This window comes from Mycetomoellerius zeteki, unplaced genomic scaffold, assembly GCF_001594055.1.
Source record: "Mycetomoellerius zeteki isolate Tzet28-1 unplaced genomic scaffold, Tzet1.0 scaffold204, whole genome shotgun sequence".
NCBI classification, from domain to species: Eukaryota; Metazoa; Arthropoda; class Insecta; order Hymenoptera; family Formicidae; genus Mycetomoellerius; species Mycetomoellerius zeteki.
Genome location: NW_017257000.1, coordinates 787615 through 805119, shown reverse-complemented (window position 1 = coordinate 805119; position 17505 = coordinate 787615). Strand labels below are relative to the sequence as shown.

General features: G+C 35.9%; 1 protein-coding gene across 1 annotated transcript; it reads right to left on the bottom strand.

Moving 5' to 3' along the window:
• Positions 1-1784: 1784 nt before the first annotated feature.
• LOC108722459 (uncharacterized) lies at positions 1785-16978 on the bottom strand. Its single transcript, XM_018447586.1, has 4 exons — positions 16425-16978; positions 4494-4582; positions 3806-4030; positions 1785-2606 (listed from the first exon to the last, which is right to left on the bottom strand). Exons 2-4 carry the CDS (start codon positions 4575-4577, stop codon positions 1968-1970), a joined length of 948 nt encoding a protein of 315 aa, XP_018303088.1. The 5' UTR covers positions 4578-4582; positions 16425-16978; the 3' UTR covers positions 1785-1967.
• Between the last annotated feature and the right edge of the window lie 527 nt (positions 16979-17505).

Sequence of the window (17505 nt, the reverse complement as noted above, 5' to 3'; positions counted from 1 at the left end):
AAACATACTGCAGTTTCAACCAATTTCACCGAAACCAAAAAATCCGGTGTTCTGTGCGAGATGCTTTCAGTAAAAGTTTTTTAATTCTTATCTAATCTCATTTACGTATCTAATTGATGAAACTTAATGAAACAAAGGAAAGCTTTTTATCTGTAATGTAAATAAAAAGTTAATTTTCCTGAAATAATACTAATTTATTTATAAATATAGAAAAAGTTCTAGAAAAAATATAGAAAAACTCAGAGTTAAAGCACAGTTAAAGAAATAAAATAGAAATTAATGAAATTTAATTTTGTTAAAGATAGAAATCAAGAATTCTTATATACGCAAAAATTTGTGTTTGCGACGATTCCAAGGTTCGAGCTAGCGCGACTCGATAAATTTTCAAGTTAGCACAAGACAAATGGAAAGAGGGGAAGCTCGGAACTGAGAGAAGATCGGTAGTTATAACTACCGAGCCTGAACATCTCACACTGGAACCGTTCCAGTTCTGAGAAAAAAATTGCGTTTGCATCGACTTCAAGGTTCAAACCGTGTCGCGCTGTTACTAATGTGGAACTGTGATAACTCCACATTGGATTAGATACAACCGGTTGTAGGGGCGTGTTCGAATTCCCACCTGGGTGATCTCCGGATGTCACGTCATCCTTGTTATTTACCGAATGTTAAACAAGAATGACATCTAAGGAGCACCCAGGTGGGAATCTGAACACGCCTTAGCTCGAGTCGCGCCGAAATCGTCGCAAATGCAAATTTTTTCCTATGTGGAGTTGTCAGCTTCAGGATGGATTCAACACAACGCCTATTACGTGTTGCATGTAGGTATGACTTAATCACTACTAATGGGGTGACAGCACCAAAGTGGCACAGGCACGTCTCTTGTGGAGATGAATAATGGTCACGTGAAATCGTGAAAATTATCGAATTGCTATTACCAATGTGGAGTTATGACAATTCTACACTGGATTCGACACAATCGCCTATAGCATGCGGTTAAATGGTGCTGAAGTCATCGCAAAAGCAATTTTTTTCTCGTGTAGTACAAGATAGTTACGAGGAATAAATGTAAAGAAATACAAAGAATGAGAAGATTCGTGTTAAAGGGAAAGATTTGAAATCTCTAAGCATGCCATAGCATTTCTAAGTATAACGTCATAAGCGCAATATATTCTTACATATATTTCCCATAAAGAGAAACATATACACGGAAATGAGGAAATGTTCGCAAGAATCTTACTGAGAAGGCTTGAATGTTGACCATGAGGGTCTTTATTCTCTAAGGAGAATAATACAATGCATATATGTTTTAGAGGTCGACGTCGTATCGAATCTGATATTCAGATTCGACCATCGTTCATATAATTTTATCGATCGGGATATAAAATCTCACTAAAGCGTCACTCCGTATGCTCAAAATCGAGTAAACGCCCCGATTGTCATGCAGCTATTTAAATAATTAATTAACGCGATAACAATTAAATATATATTAGAATTTTCTCCCATCCCAATCTTTCCACTCTCTCACACACACGCTCTTACGATTTTTCTTTCCCGTGTGTATCAGCGACAGGATTAATTTCAAAATACCGGGTTTACATTTATTTTAATTCGTATGTCATTTTAAAAAATTTTTTACGATAAGCTATACAATATAAAATATAAAGAAGATTATGTCCTCCTCTTTGTAAAAACAATCATTAGATATATAAAAATGTATAAAATCATTATTATGTAATTTTGTAAAAATAATTATTAATAAATATATATCAACAATTAATATCTCACGATCCAATTACCGTTACGTAAATAAATACGTAGAATTAAAATCAGATAGCAGACTAGGTATCCCAATCGTTCGCTTATAAATGTATCTACGCATTTCTGTGAATCTCAACCGACTACTACGTTTTATGAGCGTGGCGAACGAAGGCGACTCTCGTGCAATGACGAATTCCGCTTCGATGGACCTAGAAGTTCTTCTTCTTCTCCTTACCTACCAGGATATTGTCATGGTAACTGATCTCTTGTCCAGCGACAGCGGGATGCAGGTAATGTGGTTCCACGTCAATTTTTTCCTTCACGTCCGAGTCCAGCACCAAAGAGTGATGCGGTCCGTGATGAAGATGCTGCTGTTGTTGCTGTTGATGTTGATGCTGATGCTCATGCTGGTGCTGACGATGATGCTCATGCTGGCCTTCCTTGTTTTCTTGAGTATACTTCTTAATCGTTTCTTTCAATTTTTCCAAGTCGACCTCTTCTTCATATTTAGAGAACAATTCCTTCATATGTGAGTCGTCCAGCTTTTGCGATTCCTTCAATTTCTTGACGAGTTGATGGAACCGCTCATTGATTTGCGTTCCGTTAAATTCTCTTGTTGTATTCTTCGAGGCATTTAAGTTCGGATCCAGCAGTAAATCGGGCGTCTCGTGTGCCACATTCACATTCTTGTCCAAATTCTCCTCTGTTAGGGACTGTAGTAGGGTGTTATAGTCCGGCTTGATCTTCGAAGTCTCCATGCAGGAACTGCAGGAACAGTTTGTGATGATCTGCACTTTCTTTTGCATAGTCACTGGATTATTTTGTTCGTCTTTGCAATCTAGCGTAACCTAAGAATGCGGAATAATTTTCAATAGTTAATTTTTAAAAATTATATTCAGATCGTTTATTAAGAAAATAAACTTTTTTGTTCTAGGAAGGATGTAATATTCGAAAAATTGTAAGAAATAAAAAGGAATGAAACAATGTTATAAATAGATATAAACACTTTTAAAAATAAGATTAATGATAAAATACAACTTATGATTTTATCGATCAATTTTACCACGTGCATAAAAGATATCAAGATAATGAAGATAAGCGCCAAATATTTTTTTAATCAACGCGATAACTTTCCTCGCACGTATAAGTAATCTATTACAAGAAAATGAGTAATATTGCAAGAAGGAAACTATAATATAATCCTTATGGAAACGCTTCTACTGGATTCTTATTAACATTTGTATTTATATATTTTTTGGGTCGTTGATTATGAGTCCAAAGTCAAATTTTAGAAATTCATAATAGTACAACCAATATGACAAATTCAAAAATTGAAAGATATTTGATGAATTTGTGCCATATTGAATTGTGCTCCTTTCATTTACTTTTCTCTTTATAAGAATTATTAATATTATAAAAAGGTAATTTTTTAAATGTTTTATCATTTATACATTATTTGTTTTTAAGAAAAAACACACTTTCAATATTTTTATATATCCAAGATTTTTTAAATAAAAAACAATCATGTGAAAAATTCTTAATAAATTATTAGAGTCCGACCGAAACTGAAATTGGACAAACACCACATGATTTCCAGTCATTGAAAAATTTCAAAATATGTGAAATTTATTAATGTTTCAAAAATAAGATTTTATTGATATCTTATTATTCCTTAAATTATAAGGAATTTCAGACACTAGACATTTGGCGACTTAACGAGTAAAAAAGGATAAAGAAGGAAGAAATAGCGTCGGTGTGATTTTCAGCAATCAGGGCGGATCAGCTGATGTTAACATATAGTTTTTCGAATGCTCGTCGGCGCGTTGCAATTTGTACAGTTTCGATTTTTACTTACCAAAATTTTTTCTTAATTTCAACCGAAACCAAGATCAAACTGAAACTTTGATTTTTGACCGAAACTGACCGAAACCGAAATTTCAGTCGGACTCAATAAATTATATATACAAATTAAAGTGTGTTAAATGCTTGTTTAAATTTACAGCTTTCTAACTTTATTAGTTTATGTATAGTTTATTGATAGACTCACAGTGTGCCAAACACTGTCGAGAGGTTGACAGGAATCGCAATAAGGTCTTATGAGGTCTCCAGGTGCGGAGGGTTCACTGTGAGGGACCATATATGAAAAACAAGCGCCGACGCAAACGTTATTGTCCAATTCCTGCGAAGAACACTGAGGCCATGTCACTACCTGTTTTATAGGCGTCGTCTTGCACCAACTGTGCTTATCAGGATACAGCACGATATTGTGGACCTAACAAAAATTTAAATTTTTTGTGAGTTTAATTTAATATACAGAGTGTATCAAAAGTCTGGAAACGGTCGAATATCAAGAGGTTTTAGCCATCGATCGGACACCTTGCGTAATGTTAATACCGGCGGTATTAACAATAACTTTCAAGCCTTATAACTTGAAAAGTACTTAATGAAAAATAACTTTATTATAGTGTTTTGAAAAGCTCTTGACACCAGCTATTAAACTCTGGCATCAAAAATAGGATGATCCATTAAAAAAAATCAATTTGACCTTGGCGACGCCACCCAAGGTGGCTTTGCTTTCGAGATATTCGACCGTTTCGAGACTTGATACATCCTGTATGTATAAGAAAAAAATATCAGATTAAATAATTACTATTTATGCAAAATTATTCTTTCATAGAATTCTGAAGAAAGAAGATCGTTTGATGAATGGATGATAATAACGAACGAAGACGAACCTTGTGTTCACGATGAGCACTGAGTAGAGCAGAATGCATCATTAACAAAAGCATCATCGCGGAAAGCCGCCATATCGTCCCCATGATTCCTGAAACAATGTAAAGAAATCGAAGGTATCCAAATTTTTTTCACCTTGTATTGGACAATGCAAATAAAATACTTAAAATATTTAGAAGGTGAATGATTAATTATTATATAAATAACTTAATAAATGTAATTTTTTAGTTATTATATTGAACAAATTAAATAAACGTTATCCTATCAATATTCAAAAGTGAACTAACGTAATTTTACAAAAAGTCATCACAACTTAAAAAGGATAGCTTTTAAGGGTCGTAAAACGAACATGACAAAATAACTTTTGATAATGTTGAGAATATATTATTTCGGCGATATTATTTGATTAATCAATAATTTTCGATCAAGTTAAAAAATAGTTTTTTTTTCTAAGAACTTAATTTTGTCAGTTGCAGAGGGTAGTAACTAATTAATAAATTAAATAAAAGTTAAAAATAAAACGTTAAAAATAATTAAATGACTTAATAATTTCAATTTAGTTACCTTTAAACTTTAATTTATTAAGTTTTTCCTTTTTAAATTAAAATTCTTTTTATCTCTCGTTAAATGCCAATATTATTTTCTATAAAATCTTAAACAATTTAATGATTGTGTGATGAGCGCGACGCTCGTACTGTCCAAAGATGTACGTTTGGTCTGCATTTAGGAAATGCTATCAGTGCTATCGCGTCATGCTTATTTTATGTCTAATGAGCGATAAAGAAAGAATAATAGCTTTTTATTTACATATAATTTTCAATGAACGGGCAGTGCAAAGAGGAGTACAAAATTAAACTTTAACAAAATTAAAACAATTACTTATGTAAAAATACTGAAAATTAAATTTTTGTTGAACAAAAAATATCTTTCTTCATTCTTTTTATTTTATATAATTAACAAATAAAATATTAAATCAATCTGATGATCTATACTGTAATTGTTTTATTATTTAAAGTAACCTAATTTTAAGAAAAATTAGGATATTCTGATTTAATTTAAAATTAACATTTTTAAAATAAACTTTTTATTAAACTTAAGTTTTTCTTAAATTTAATCTTAATGTAACTTTAACTGAATTAGATTTTTCTTCATTCAACTTTTAGTTTAACTAATTAATTTTGTAAACCATTAACTTTAACTTAATTTAGTTTTAAAAAAATATTAACTTAATGAACCCTATAACCAAGCATTAATGGTTGACTTAAAAATAATAATTACTTTATTTCTATATATACATTGTCGCAAACGTTTCGATTTATAAAATCTCCCTCAGTGTTTGCAAATAATTATCACCCTATTCTCTCTCATAAACATCTAATAAACAACTATCAAATTACATACAAAATAGTCACTGTTTAACTACATATATTTACGCGTTTATTATAAAAGATCGATGTCATCATTACGTTTATTTCGAATATTTATTTTTGGTATGACTGCTTGTTTGAATTACGACTAGATTCTCGATGTTAATCAGAGATTTGAGCATTAAAAAATTTTTTGTAACAGGACTTTGGAACAAATGTTGATGGAATGATGACATCGATATTTTATAATATATTTAATGATACGTAATTAATAATAGGAATTTAATAATATATTTATAAGATGTAATTAATCAGAGTGATTATTTTGTATGTAATTCGATAGTTTGTGAGGGGGAATAGGATAAAAATTATTTGCGAGCATTGAGAAAGACTTTGTAAGTCGAAACGTTTGCGACAATGTATATAGAAATAAAATAATTGTTATTTTTAAATCAACCATTAATAGTTAGCTTAGTTATAGACCATAATATCATTTTATTGCTTAGCAATTTTACGAGCGGATTTGTATATTAATCAACCATTTAGTTGTATTATTTTTAAAGTAAAAGAGTTATATAATCTTTTTACAACTGAAAATATAAAATATTCGCACAATCAGGATTGTGAAATTGTTTTCAGCGATGAAAATGGAGAAACAAAGGTAAAAAAGTTGGTCTTCTGTGTCAATTTTAATCTGATCTATGAAAGATGGAAACTTTGCAGTTTGCAACGAGCGTATTAGATAACTTATTAGAAAATTATTTTCCCAAATATATTATAGTAGTGTGCGATGCCATCTAAAATCATTGAGATAGCGTGCTATTCAACTCGGGCTTTCGGGTTCAATGACTGACTGGAATTACATCAGCAAGAGATTTATCAGTACGATACTGCATCTTGTTTATTTTTTTTTTATTTCACACTCGTAATATTCATAAACTTCATAAATCAATATGTTCAATGTGTTGACAGCAAGGAACATACATACGTAGATATTAAAGTCGTTGAGAAATGTTTAACTACCGGTTTCTCAAAGTAATTTTGAAGCATATAAGTATGACGGAAAGATAGCATCCGGATAAATTACTTTCGCTACCGAGAAGTTAATTAAATGGCTCGCGTGCGACCTCCAAGTATCCGTAAAAAGACGCGTCGAAAGTTATGGTCCGCTCGTTTCAACGCCATATCAAGGAACGGGTTCTCGTTATTGGATGACGACGCGACGCGTTTCATTCATAGATCGTTAAGACTGATCCCCGATTTCAATATGGCGTGCTCGAATTTTAAATTTTCGAGATTTCGAGATAAAGCAAGTTCATGTTTCCTCGAAGCTTGGCACATAGACGAGGGAATTCGTCGTGAATGTCCCCATCATAAATAGCGGCGGATTTAAGGTACCAGTTATGGGAGCATGCGCTCCTTCCCCGACGATGTATTTTTTAAACTCAAGGGACATGTGGCGCCTGAAAGATATATAAGATAGAAGAATGTGTTCTCCATTTAAATACAACAAAGAGTATAAACAATGAAGATCAAAATTTTGCAAATAATGTAAAGGAAAAGTTTAGATGTAAAGAAAGTTTATATACATCTCTTTTATATAGATCTTATTTTTTTGGGCGACTTAACCTTTTAAAGTCGTTAAAATCTATAACATAATTGCTGATGCTGCGTCTGTAAGACCTATTCAATTTATGTTAAAAGACACTAATTAATTTCAAATAATCAAAATGACATAATTCCTATAAAAAATAAATACTGAGTTTAATAAAAATAATTCAAATTTTCAGATGTATGTAAAGAAAATCGGATTGTTTGACATCATTGACCAAGAGATTTATAATTGAATGAATCCACCCAGAATAAACCCATCGTCCGTCCGGAAGATAAAAAAAAAGTTATATAAATAATTGTATAAAAAAGCAAGAAAGATTAAATAAAAATAACAGTATAATAACAACTGCGACAAACGCATACGTTTGAATATATAAATTTTCATCTATCTAATATCAAAAGTGTTAAGCCTTAAATACACTTGTTATATAATAAATGTTTCGATTTATTAGAGGTAAAATCTTCTGCGAATCAATCACAACGATATTGATACGAACGTCGAACCAGCGGATCCTGTTGGTTTTTCGGTTGCACCGAAAAAAAGAAGCATGGAAATCGAGAGATCCCGCGATGTTGCATAGGTACTCGTGCTATCCTCCGAAGGATTCGCGTCCTCATTGGGGATGGGCTTCGCGAACTGAATTCCTGACAACAGCAAGAATCTTGTCCTTCGCCGGACAATTGGTCGTCGGCATTTCCAGAGAGAGGATCGATTTTTCGTCTCCTGCCGTCTCCTTTGCCGTCGCTAACGATGCATTTCGATTTCGATCCTATCCCTCCACCTCTCTTTGTCGCCTCATTTTCTGCTCCGTTCTCCTCCGTTTCCTTTTCCTTCTATTCCACGACTTCCACCATATCTATCCAGTCCTATGAACGCGTTCAGTTCACAAGAAGGATCTTTTTCTTCGCAACGCAATCCTTCATCCTCCTTTATTCTCACGTAGAATCTCTTCGATCTTCCGTTTTTTATTTCAAGTTCTAAGAACTACAGTGCAGTCAGGGCTGCAGGCTGATTTCGTGAATTTGAAAGAAGCTGGCTAATTGAAATGTCAGAAATAATCGAAAAGAAAGTGCGCAAAGTAGAAAATAGCGCAAGTTTTTCAATAGATTTTATAGTTAACGATATACAATTGTTGTTAAACGAAACAATTGATTACTTTATTTCTTTCAATATATAATACCATTTATCATATCGTAAGGATCTTATTCTTGCTCAGGGCTTTGATTACAGGATGCAACTTGAGAAATCCGAAGAAACGTATCACATTTCAAAAATTAGTCCTCTTGAGTAATTCTTGTTGAATCACCCTGTACGCTTCGAAACCGCAGAAGTGTGGGGCAACACGGAGCGGCGCGATCGCCCATCTCATTTCTACGAGCGGAGATTTGAATGACCGAATAGGATGCAGCAGGGACGTACTCGACTAAAACAATAACTAACAATGATCAATGTATCCAAAAATACAAAATTGTTACTTATAGATTTATAAATAAACTGCATTTTAGAAATAAATTCATGTACAATTTAAAAAAAATATATATATATAACATGTCGTAAAATCGATATATGCACCAAAATAAAATTAGCTTCCTTACATCGCGCGTCGCTAGTAAAATCGAATTTTATATTATTCTGTGTAAAATATATATTTAACTTTGTTATAATTAGATTATTCTTACGCTTCACAGTATCGATTAATATTTCCCAAACAGTTACAGTTAACAATATTAATGGTAACCAAATAATTAAATGTCCCTTTATATTTATCTATTTAAATCTATGTTTCTAAGAAATTTTTATGATTCTAATTATGTAGATTATTATATTTCATCAATGCTGCTTTATAACTCGAAAGTAATCTTCTTTATATATCTTTTCCTTCCTTGCATCCTTTCCACGTTTGTATATTACAATGCTCTGCGTTATATTACATTATTGTTTTAAAATACGAATATACGCTTGAAGTTCTATATTTCGCAATGTAGAATGACTACGGCCCTGCAATGGCCACAGCCAGAAGTCCAAAGCTCTTTGTTGCTGCGCCACCTTCTCTTCTCGCCTCTGGGTCCGTGTCGGTGGCACGGAGGACCTCCGGCCCACCTCCTTCTTCGCCTCCATCTCGGTCCCGTGCCTTCGATTTGCTCGTGTCCTCGAGATACCGAGAGAGGATGAAGAGAGCAAGAGGAAGAGAGAGAGAGAAAGAAAAAGCGAGAGGGAGAAAAAGAGAGAGGAGAGTGAGGAAGATACGCAGCGGGAAGGAGCGGAAAGGCAGTAAGATAGAAGCGAAGAAAGAAGGATGAAGCGAGAGAAAGGGTCTTGCGTCCAGCCGCGAGATTAATTTGATTTTCAAGCAAATTTGACGCGCCCTCGAGCCTAGGCGGTGCCGGTACAAAGAGCGCCGCGCCTGTCCGCCCATATGTGTGCCTCATCGAAATCTCCGACGATTTTCCATCGATCCTCTTGATCGTTCATTCTTCTTCATCTATTCTCCATCGACAGCGCAACGGTCGACGAAATGGCGCGTTCGCCGTTTATAAAAGCGCAATGAGTATCACACGGGTTTTAGCTTTAGATATTAAACCGTAAGAAACTGAAACGTCAAGACAGCACGATATTTAGCTATATCGATGATATCAGCGACAAAGAAATCAACAAGATTTTTTCGTTTTCATGTATGTTTTATAATGACAGAAGATTTTAAAGAAAAATAAAAGTAAATATTGCGTAACATTTGTTTTCTCTTGTTTTAATAATTACGCGCGTGGAAGATAATAATCCTAATAAAATAATCCTTTTCGATATAGCATATCTTTTTCGATGCTTCTTTCACTGTTTGTAACTTTTTTATTATCTAATAAAGATACATTTGCTTGATACCGTTATGTTCCTTCCCCAAGTAAATATCATCATTATAACGATGCGGTTTAAGGTCCTTTTTCGTCATTAAATTAAATAATGATGTAAAAGAAACGTAATGTTCGTGACGATATATTATATGTGGTTATATATATGGTTATAAACATATCATCATTTAATCGTCATTTTTAAATCATGTTTAATAAATAAATAATGAATAAAAAATTATTAATAATTTATACTATCTTAGTTAGGTATTAATTGTAAGTAAATAAATATATGTATACTTATTTACGCCGTTTTTGGTTTATTTTACAATATGTCAATTTACTCAAAATCTCGACGTGCCATGCAAATTCTGTCAACAGCATCGTTAAATAGTATTATTTATAAAAAAAATTTGTATTTTAATTTACATTACGTACTGTGTAAGATTATGTATTTCTTATCATAATATGTCATAATTTTAAAGTTATAAATATATCACGTCATTGTCACGATCTCTGACTTAAGGCTTTATTTTTTATCTCCTTTTTTTTATGTAATTTTGCTAATATAGACTCACAATAAATGTTATTGACGACTACTTGGATAATATCCAGTGTTTCAATTGAAAAATATTTTACGTTATGTTCACTTTTATGAAAGTTATATGCAATCGAAGTGGGTTGAGTACCGTAAATATGGGTGACTTGGGACAAGTGTAGGTGACTTGGGACAGCATGTATTTTTGTTAAATTTGTATAAATTTGTATTAATATTGTTTTTGTTAATTATGGAATCCATGATTGAATTTAACAAAAATACATGCTGTCCTAAGTCACCTGCACTTGTCCCAAGTAACCCACATTTACGGTATACTACAATATATACATTAATGCGTTGTTCTCGTAGTCAAACGTTTAAAGATTAAGAAGAAATAGGCACAATGCTTTTATAAAAATACAAGCCGCATTTCCTATATTTATTGGAGAAAAAGTGTCATGCTGATAAATTATTGCAAGTCCAGCGACCTTTCTCATTAATACTAGTAGAGATCTATCCAATTATTTTTAAACAGAGTTCCGGCTGCAGTTTTTCAATTTTAAATTTTAGTATAAAAAATGCGGAACTCTTTTATTTTTATAAGGAACTGTAGAACTATGAAAAATGGAAACTGTCATTTACTGGAACTGTCATATATATTATTTTTTTTTATAATTTTATATTAATCGATTGTCGTGCTAACTTCACAGATATCCAAGAGTGGGATCTGTGAAGTTAGCACGACGTTCTATTAACATAAGAAAAAAAAGACAGTTCTAGTAGCACTTTTCATAGTTTTACTGTTCTTTATAAAAATACAAAAGTGTTCGGCAATTTTTATACTAAAATTGAAAATATGGCGTATTAAATTCGAATCTATCATGATACTTCCTCTTTAAAATACCTACAAAAACGGTTGAACTTTTGATCTGTATTCACTAGGACTTTTTTACTCAATAGTGTGTACTATCATTTAAATGCTGAATGGTTTTTTTAACACCCTGTATACACTCTGCATTTCGCGTTGTAGAGAAGGAGGAAAGAAGAAAGAAGAAATTCATTTGTCAGCGAAAAGTATTCTGTAATCGTGAGTTCTCGTACGTCAAACAAAGCTATACTATATATTTCTATACGATCAATTCCCTCTCCTTGCAATTCACTATCTTATTAGCATTCTCTCATCGATAACCGTAAGAGACATAGATCGCGCGTATACGAGATAATCACGCGGGCTCGCGCAATTACTCACGTAATCACAACGCGCTGTCTTACTCGTAATGAAATCGTCCAGTGGAAGAAAATAATAGTATTCCTGTCTCTTCTGGTGCCAAAGTTGTATACGCGCCAGTCAACCTGCGATCCGTGTATAATACTCTATATGGACAGAGGGATCTGGTCGTCCTGAAGTTCAATCTCCCGAACTTAATGATCCGGTGCGTGGTCGAGCGATCCGGAGATGACGGCGAGTGATATATCTATAATTAGGTGTCTCGGGCTTTAATCTCCCATTGGTTTTAATGAAAATCTCCACCCCCCGTTTTGACATACCCTAATTTCACATTTCGTTGGGACGCCGGCATGGTCCGGCTATCATTTTTTCTTTTCTTATATCTTTTTCTCCTTTTTTACTCTTTAAAATATTGAAGTACCGTGGGCGAACTAATAGATGGCCCGGGGGTACAGGATGAGCTTGAAGAATAGAGAAAGAGTAAGGAAATAAAAGAGAAGTCGGTTGCGCGAGGGTGCGGATAGCGCGAGAATATCCGGAGAAAGGAAAGAGAAGGCGAGGAGGGCCCGCAGGTTACGAGAAGGAGAGCCACAAGAATTGGTGAGTACGAGGGAGACGGACGGCGCCGAAAAAAGGAGTTTGCCAACAGCGCTGGGGGATGCCCCGAAAACACGCTGAACGTGTGGCGCCATTTCGGCTCCTTTTTTTCTCTATCTTCTCCGTCGTCGCTGATCCCTCCGCGGTTCCTCGTGCTTTTGTTTCTTCGCCCATACTAATTCTTCGCGAGCTGCACGGCGTGCTCGGAACGCGTGTAGGAAACGAACTGGAGTCCGTGAGAAGGGGCCGGAGGATGGGGACGAATCAGGCGGAAGGGGACTTACACGAGCTTTGCCCCATTCGTGATAAAGTAGCTCGTATTTAAAATAAGTCGATTTTTCTTTTGCTTTATTTCTTTTTCGCAAAAAAAATTTCATACGAATCTTTCCTACAGAAAGTATTTGAAGAAAGTAGCTTGCTCCAATTATTGACATTAAAACAATTTTCTTTTCTAAATCGAATTCTGTACGTGTTTTGGAAAGATACGTTTGCTTTAAAGTCCACTGTGTGAACTTGTTCTTATTTCGCATGGAGCTCTAAATTTACGTTGAATTGTGGAAAGAGGAAGTGAAGGTGGAAGTGATATAGGCACGAAGTAGCCCCACGTACGCACAGCACACGCGACTCGTGTGCGCGATACTGTAGGGCCCCCCCGGCATGGTGCGGTGGCCCCCGTGAGCGCGGACCACATACCTGCAAACGAATGCTCTTAAAAGGGAGGGCAGAGCCAAAGAACAGGTCGTTAAAATGTAATGACATTGTTGTTTTTAATGTTCGCCTCTTTAAAACGGTCCCTTTCGTCTTCCTCGAGCCTGCCAGCTACTTCTGGCGCTACCAGCCATCCCCCCTCTCGACCCGTTTGCCCGACCAAAACCCCTTTAGCACTCTTCCTCCTTTCCTTGTTTATGTGAAAGACAAAGAGGAACTAATTGCGAATTAGCCATCCTTTTTTCTATGGTATTGTTGCTCAGAAGTATCCCGTTATACGCTTTATCAATTTATCTGTGAAAGCATTTTTTAAGTTTCTCACGCTCAAAAGAATTATAGAACGTAAAATAATTCACAAGTAATCCTTCGACGAAGCTTTATCTTAAAAATAAAAATATCTGAGTTTTGCAATATTACATATTATATAATAACATAATGCCAAATACGATAAAGATATATGTAATTAAGATAATTGTGATAACATTTTTAAAAAGAGAAGACAGAGTATTTACTGAAATCTTGTAAAAAAAAATTAAGAATTCCTGAATTGAAGAGATTAAGGAATTTTTTAATACGACTTTAAAATAAAGAAGTGAAATTGAAATGTAAACAACGCAAATAAAGTATATATTGAAAATTAGTAGAAGATAGAGATTCTCTACAATAGATACAGTATTAACACTGTATGTATCATTTTCTATAATTGAAACCGCGAAACCTCTATAAAATAGTATAGAGAAGGAACAATATAATATCGGTGAGTTACTTTATTTTGCTGAGTATTAATTTCTACTGTCACTCTAATTTCTTTATAAAAACTCGCGAGTATGTAAATATATACGGATATGTACCATATTTATTATTAACTGATCAATTATCACTTTGCATTATAAAGAAAAAATGATCAAAGAAGTAATGTTTTCAGAAAAAGACAGAATTTAAATTTAAAGGTAAAATTCCAGAAATTTCTTTGAATTTCGATAAAATTCTATAAAAATCCCAGATTTTCGAAGATAAAAAAAGATACTCTCTGAAAAGTCCAGGTTTTTCCAAGTTTTTCCAGGTAATAAACATCTTGAAGTAAAACAAAAGGAAAATATAAAAAAGAGAAACATATAAGAGGGATGATAAGACAATATATCTAAAAGTTGTTAAGTAATCTCATCAAGATATCCTGGGAATTAAGCAATAAAAATTATATTGTTAACACTTAAATGTATAACTCTGCTAAGCATGTTCGTTATTTAAAGATAGAATTTTTAATCGAATGATTATTATTGTATCTGATTCTTCGTTGCTCGTCAATTGCTCAAAATACTTAAACACGTATAATTGGAGATTATCTTATAATCTTCAAAGTATATGTATTTAAGTAACAAATGGACTTTGTTGTTTCATTCCTGGAATGTCTTGATCTTACTTAACAATCTTTTGTTATTAAACGTAATAGATTTATTGCCTTTAATAACAATTTTTCTCACGTTCAAAATATTTTCCTAAGATAATCGGTACGCTCAACTCTGTTTAAGTAATCTTTTAATATAATATATAATTTATACCTCTAGATACGTCTTGATATTAGCCAAAAAACAATTAAAACTTAACATTCTCCATAAACATTTTCTATTAAAAGATTTAATCATAGTTCTAGCAAAGGTCTTTATTTGATATTAAAAATGAAGATATTCAAGAGAGAATATATTTTCAAGTATTTTATTTGTGAGAGACATTACAACGCTCGATAAGCGACGATGTCGATTCGGAATCTCGAAACGTTAATATTCTCACCTTGTCGAACTTATAAGACCGACCAATTAAGTCGGACGGTAGCTGTGAGCTGTGGACCAATCGTGGACAGTCTCCGTTAGAAAGGAACCGATTATGGGTTCGCTACCGCGCAACAGTTTAGCTTGGAACTTAACTGTTGCGTCTAAGAAGAGCTATCATTAAGTCCGGAATAGGGGTCCGGGCATTAGGATTAGTGGCCGAAACGTTTTGGATAGGCTTCTGTATCGCTCGAGTTCGTCCACGGGCCTCTCGCCCACGAAGGAGGAGGACCGCGATCATCGTAATTCGATCAGCTGGTGTTGGGTTCCTCGTTCATCGAAGCGGAGGTACCAGAGAGATTGTATTTGCGCTCTCGGAACACACATCAGCGGATACACATCATGAAGAAGAAAGCACAAACTTAGGGAGGATTTTAAGCCAGACCGTACTCGGTCCTTGTATCTAAAGATCCTTTCCCCTAAATTAGTCCAAGACTTGTAATTGTGGGATATATAATTGGCTTGACGAATATCGATGTTCATATGATTGCATTCCTCCTTCTCAATGAAGATAAAAAAAAGGAAAATGATACGCGTGAACGCCCGCGCCGTCACACTTCAAGTCAAGCCCAGAATTACAAATCTTGTGCTGCGTTAGGGGGTCGCGCTCTCTCTATCAGAGGTACTCTACCCTTGTTTTTGATAGAATGAGATACAATAGCTTTGATAGCGCGTTGATATACCTCAATCGCAGTTAAATGCAGACAACACTGATCTAAGTCGTTAACAATAGAATCGAGCAATGGGAATCTCTGAAGTTTTCACTATCCTTCGTCAATATACGCAGAATTCCGGAGCGATGAGAGTGCGTCTGTCGTCGTGTGTGCGCGTATAAGCATCGACGCGAGAGCTTCGCGTACATATGCATACGTACGCGGAATATACATGCATTCATGCACACACACACACACATACATACATATATGTACATGTACACACATGTGCACAGATACGCGAGAACGAATGCGCTTCAAATTTCGCAAGAGACAGACGAGCTCTCGCGCTGAACACGGACTCGCTTTCTGAGAGTTAGCGATTTCCGGAGCAGCTGGAGATCAAGCCCGAGTCGTAGCAGCCGATGAGAGGAGTCTATCTCAAAATACATAATGCGGGTTAAGGCTCGTTTGCGGAGGCTCGCTTCGCGATTTGGTCTCAGGTGTGCCAGAGAACCTAGGAAGCCTTGGCTTTCCCTTAGAGGGACTGTCACTCACCTCGGCGTACACGTCACCTTCGTTGTCGCTGTTTCGCCCGCGAACTGCGCACCAACACGTCGCCGGTCTCCTCGCGTGAGCACGCAGAGCAACAGGTATTCTAGTCGCCGCTCGGGCGACTAAGAATCTCGCGTCTCTCGCAAGCTGACGGAGAGAGAAGGAGAGAAATCGCAACCTCCGGACTCTCTGTCTGGTGAGTGCGCGGAACCGTTTGAGGGGAATGCGAACGAGACCTTTTCAAGTACTTGGTAGTTTTCGATACTATAAAGCTGAGAGAGCCGAACCGAGCTAAACTGAACACGAAACTGTGCTGCCGATCTCTCGTGTTCCGTTCTCCTCCTCCTCCCGCCTTGCCCGCCGCCTCCTTCTCTTCTTCTTCCTCCACCTCCACCACCGGGTTCTCTCCTTCAGCTCCTCCTTCTACTCGCGGTACGCGTTCGGTTCCCGTTCCGCGCCGCGTTCCCGTTCCGTTCTCCTTCTTCGTCGATCTCGCGCCTCGGCATCGACGTTCTCCACAGGTGCAACAAAGCGGAGAGAAAGGACGACGGGGCCAACGATGCGAGGAGGGGTCCCCAGCTACCACCTCTCTACAAAACGCGTCGCGCGTACTGTAAAAAGCATATCGCCCGAGGCGTTACATCGCGAACCAGTAAAACTTGTCGTACGCCGACATCGCGCGCTCATCGATCGTAGCCGAGAGAGACCGAGCTGCGAACGCGATTGCCGGTCTCGGGGCGATGCGCGGCGCGAAGGTGACGAAGAGGAGGATTCAGGGATGGCGAGCCGGACGCCGCGACGCGCGCCTCCGCCGACGTTAACGAGATCACTAGGGCTGCCGCTGATCCGCAAGAATTCGGACCCGGTCAACTGGAAGCTGCCTCCCTCTCCTTCCCTCAGTCTCTCATCATCTTAGCCCCCGGTTCCCCCGACAGTCATCTACGGCTCCACGAAGCTTATTAGACATTTACACTATACTTGTTTAAATTTACAAATGTTACATCTTGTCAAATGCGCCTAAGGAGCTTATAAACGTGTCCAGGAGGAGCCTTTAAACTAAATCGCTAAAAATTAACCCTTAATT

Coding starts and splice junctions, on each gene's coding strand:
- LOC108722459 (XM_018447586.1), bottom strand. CDS start 4,577: ATGGGGACGATATGGCGGCTTTCCGCGATGATGCTTTTGTTAATGATG. Junction 4,031..4,493: donor GTGCTCATCGTGAACACAAG/GTTCGTCTTCGT, acceptor AATTTTTGTTAG/GTCCACAATATCGTGCTGTA. Junction 2,607..3,805: donor TCGACAGTGTTTGGCACACT/GTGAGTCTATCA, acceptor CCGCATTCTTAG/GTTACGCTAGATTGCAAAGA.